Here is a 4,429-nt window from a genome sequence, read left to right on the forward strand (position 1 = left end):
GCGAAACCCCCTGAAAAACGCTCCCTGCTTTGCAGGAGCAGGAAAGACCACCCCTCTCCTGCTGAAAACACAGTCTGGGTGGTGGTTGGTTTTTTTTTCTATTGTTTTTATCTGAGCTGTGCGTCTCCCCAGGAGCACGGCAAAAGCAAACGCCCGTCCCTGCTCCACGCGAGGGGCCGCGAGTGTGGCCGAGCTGCGCCTGCACCGCGGGGCAGGTGGGGCTGTAGGGACCCAGGGAAGGGCCTTGGGAAGGTCATTTTTAGGGAGTGAAATAAGTTTGGGGTCCATCAGGCCTGGAAGCAACCGTGGGAGCAGCCGACAGCTCCTGTTGGAAGGCAGAGGGGGCTGAAATCCTCCTGCCACGTGTGCGGGGCGAAATGATTTGATCTGATGGGTTTTTAAAAGCGTTTTACAAGAGAGCAGCGAAAGCTCAGCCTGTGCTGGGTGTGAAGGAAATAAGTTGGCTCAGAGAGGGGAAACTGAGGCACGGGGAGTGCTGGGTAATGAAGACGGCGCCGAGCTGCCAAGTTGGGCAACTGACTGGGCAATCTGCACGTTGCCGGCCTTTTTATTTTGGTGATTTCCAGCCTCTTGCCAAAGCCACGGCAGAAAATCAGGGGAGTGGCAGCGGCACGTCTCCATTTGGGGATCTTCAGGCAGATGCCACTCCCTTCCACCCACAGCCCAGCACTCTCAAGACCCAAAAAAGGAAGAATTTGCCCCTTTCCTCGCTTGCTTGGAAGGGGATGTGATGTCGGAGGCGAAGGTGGCAGCGCTGGGGCGGTAAACAGGAAACGTCTCCTCGGTGCAGGGGGATGAACCTGCATTTCAGGGCTCCCCTTCCATCCCAAAATGAGTCTTTTTCCAGCTGGAGTTCACCCCAATATCCCCTTGGAGGGAAGCGGGGCTTTGGCTTCGCCCCTTCGGATCGCCACGATGCCACGGAGTGAAACTCCTGCAGTGCTAACGGCTCCACCTCGAGCTGCGCTGCTGGAGGGGTTTGGGTTTTTTTTTTTTCTCAGCTACTTTGGTATTTTTGGCAACGTTTTTGCATGGGCCGAGCAGCTGTGTCATTTCATCCTCCCTCTGCAACTTCCCCAGAGCTTTTTCATCCGCTTTCAGGGGACACCCACAAGTGAGACGCTTATTTCTACCATTCCTGTGTCTCACAGCTGGTAAACCCCAAATCGGGGTCCCCGCCACAGCAGGTGCCATGCAGCCACCACATCGACATCTCTCCCAAAGCCACGAAGCTGCCTGCAAAATCCCCTCCCGATACCATTTCTGAGGCGTAAATAGGATTATTATTGGGTGCATTCCCTGTGGGAGGATGGAGGGATGGATGGATGGATGGATGCAGGAGAGGTGGCCGCCGGCTGGGCAGGACGGTTGATGCCGGGCTTTGCCGGGATGCTCGTGCAGCTCCTCGCCTTGTCAGGAAACCCGAAGCTTTGTCAGCTTTTCCGCTGCAACGTGCGATTTTTCAGTGGTGGGTTTCTCTTCTGCTTTCTCCAGGCAGAGCAGGTTCCCCCCCCGCGAGGGCCGGGCCAGCTTCCTGCCCTTCCCCTGCCTGCTCCAACACCAGCTTTGCTTTTGCAACCTCTTCTGTGGTTTCAAGCGTGACACAGAATATTTTTGCTGCTGCTTGTAACTTATTTGCTAGAATATATCCCGATGTGTGGGGTAAGAAGCGGAGATTGCCGCTGTGCTGAGTTTAAGGGGAGGTCTGTCCTCTGACACAGGTTTTACACAGGTTTTACTGCCTTGGTTGAGTCATCTATCCGCCCAGATGTAGTTGTCAGAGGTTTGGGGTTTTTTTTGGCAGGAAAATGGGTTTGTTTCCTAGGGGATCGGGAGGAAGCACGTGGCAATGCGGGAGTTGGAAGAAAACAGCAGTTTGTGGATCAAATGCTCTTTTCTTGCCTCAATTTCTCTTTCTGGACAAGGGAAGGGAGAGGAGAGACCCTGGAAGAACGAAAGCCCATTTGTACCAGGATTTGCACAAACACCCGGGGAAAAGCACCAACCGAGGAACCTTTTTTTGTCACTCAAACCCCCCCAGTGTTGCACTTGAGGCCTGATTTCCAAAGTGCTTCAGGCCCACGAGCAGCCCTGAGGGCCTTCTCATTTTAATTCCCCTTGGTAGCATCCAAAACTCCCATTTGAGCTCGAAGCTGTTCCAAAGGTGGGATTTTTGGGGGGAGTTTCTGAGTGCTTGCATGGGAGCAATGGAGATATTCGGGCACGCACAAAAATTCAACTGTTTTTGTAAAAAAAAAAAAAAAAAGATAAAGGAACCAGCCCCGTGTCTCTGCTGCTTGCGGAAGTCAGCCCTCATGCATGAGGAAGCATCAGGCCAGATCTAGACTGGCAGTCTGAAGCTTTGTAGCAAAACCCTAATAAAATAAATGGAGAAAAGGAACAAATCCTGCTTACAACCCTTCCACCTCCAGGTCTGGCACCACCGGGGCGGTCCGTGGATGCTTGAAATGCAAATGTTAGCGTAAGCGTATCTCTGCCGGTATTAAATTTTCAGTGAGTTTACAACGCTTCTGCCCTTATCTGATTTCCCCTCCCTTCCCATCAGTCTTCCCGGAGGAGCCACATCAAACTTCACCCGTGGCTGCATCCGCTGGAGCCTTGTCCCAAGAGCTCTCCCGAAGCCAAGCAAGTTCATCTTTCCCCCGTTGCCCACGGGCGGGGGTCAGGGATGCCGTAACGGGGCGCTTCACGCCGATGCTTTTCTCTCCTCCCTCTTTGCTATTCAGCTCCCATGAAAGAAGAGCGGGAGGATGGATTACGGCGGCTGCGAGTACCTGGTCCCATGCGGAAAAGACAAATACATCTCCAAGTAAGGTGCTCGGCAGGGCTGTGATGCAGAAGTACAGGCGGTGCGGGGAGCTGGGTGGAGGGGAGTGACCCTGAGTTTTAACGTGGTTTGGCTGGATTTCAAAAAAAAAAAAGCCATTCTGGGGCAAGAAATGGGAATTTCCTCTTAAGGGAAAAAAAAAAAAAAAAAGCTTGATGGAATTTTGACATTTTTTCTTAGGAGCGTGGCCAAATGCTCTATAAAATTCCATGAAATACAAGTTTTGCTGTAAAGGGTCGCAATTAGTAAATGGTCTTTTATGTTTTGGTAAAGAAGTAAAGTCATTCTTAAGTTTCGAGGAAGATTTTGGAGGAGATAAAGTGTACGCACAATATTTCCCCCCCCCCCTTTTTTCTTTCTCATGACCCCAAATCCCCGTGATCTGTGCGTCTCTTGATGGTGCCGAGCATCTTTAAACTCCACCAGCCAGCCCAGCTGAATTAACGACAGCTTTATGAATTAATGCCAGAGGCATCGCGTCCCCGTGATTCCTAGCTGTGCTTCGACAGCCTGGCTTGGTTTTCCGCTTCTTTTTTTTTTTTTTTTCCTTTAAATTTATTTTTTTATTTTTGTTATTCATCTGCAACTGGAGCGGGGTTCAGACTTTTAAACTGATTTTGAGGTCAGGGTCCAGAGCAACGAGCTGACGTGATAAACTCGCCTGTGATAACTTGTGACTCCAGCACGACCCAAGGGCTTGGGCGCTCTGAAAATTTCCACGTTTTTCAGCCTTGTCACCAGCTCCACCAAGGTCTAACGGGTTCTCTTATGTCTTCTTGCAAGGTTTATGGAGAGCAAGGTTGCAGGGGAGCTTGTCCCCACAGTTGTGGTTGTGAAGGGCAACCCCTGGTTGACCCTGCAGCCCGTCTCCTCGACAAGGGAGGTCCAGAGGCAGCAGAAGTCCCACATTTGCCCCAAGTGACGCTGGTTGATGTCCCCCAGCAGTGTAGCAGGTTCACTGCCCAGCCTGACCCCGGGAAGCGTTCCTGCTTTCTCCCAGACCCCCCCAATTTCCCCCCAGCTGGCTCAGAGGGTACCAAGTGGTGCCTGCGATGTTTCCCCTTGCCCTTCCACACCTCTTCTCAGCACCTTTCCCATTATCTTTTTTTAATCCAGAAATGAACTGCTCTTACACTTGAAGACATACAACATCTATTACGAAGGGCAGAATTTGCAGCTGCGACACCGGGAGGTAAGAAATCCCCAGGGCAGGCCCCCAGCTTATCTCTGGCAGGAGAAAAAAAAAAAATAAAACAACAAAACACAAAACCAAAACAAACCAAAACAACCCAACGTGGAAATGCGGTTTGATTCAGATTTGTGAGGTCCAAAAAAATGCCTCTTAGTCACCTTCATGCTGTTTGTATTTCGGCTACCGGTGCAGGAGGAAGGGGAGCTCATCGTGGAGGGGCTGCTGAACATCTCCTGGGGCTTGCGGAGACCCATCCGCCTGCAGATGCAGGACGACAACCAGCGCATCCGCCCGCCGCCCTCCTCCTCCTCCTGGCACTCGGGCTGCAACCTGGGAGCCCACGGGTGAGTGGAGGGGAAAGAAGGGCC

General features: G+C 52.0%; 1 protein-coding gene across 1 annotated transcript; it reads left to right on the forward strand.

Annotated features, from left to right (window-relative positions):
* The first annotated feature begins 2,560 nt into the window (after positions 1–2,560).
* On the forward strand, positions 2,561–4,409 carry RASSF2 (Ras association domain family member 2). Its single transcript, XM_026863162.1, has 4 exons — positions 2,561–2,667; positions 2,769–2,851; positions 3,986–4,061; positions 4,254–4,409. The coding sequence occupies exons 2-4, from the start codon at positions 2,793–2,795 to the stop codon at positions 4,407–4,409; spliced, it is 291 nt and encodes a 96-aa protein (XP_026718963.1). The 5' UTR covers positions 2,561–2,667; positions 2,769–2,792.
* The last annotated feature ends 20 nt before the right edge of the window (positions 4,410–4,429 follow it).

Source organism: Athene cunicularia (genome assembly GCF_003259725.1).
Source record: "Athene cunicularia isolate RWA chromosome 22 unlocalized genomic scaffold, athCun1 chr22_part1, whole genome shotgun sequence".
NCBI lineage: Eukaryota > Metazoa > Chordata > Aves > Strigiformes > Strigidae > Athene > Athene cunicularia.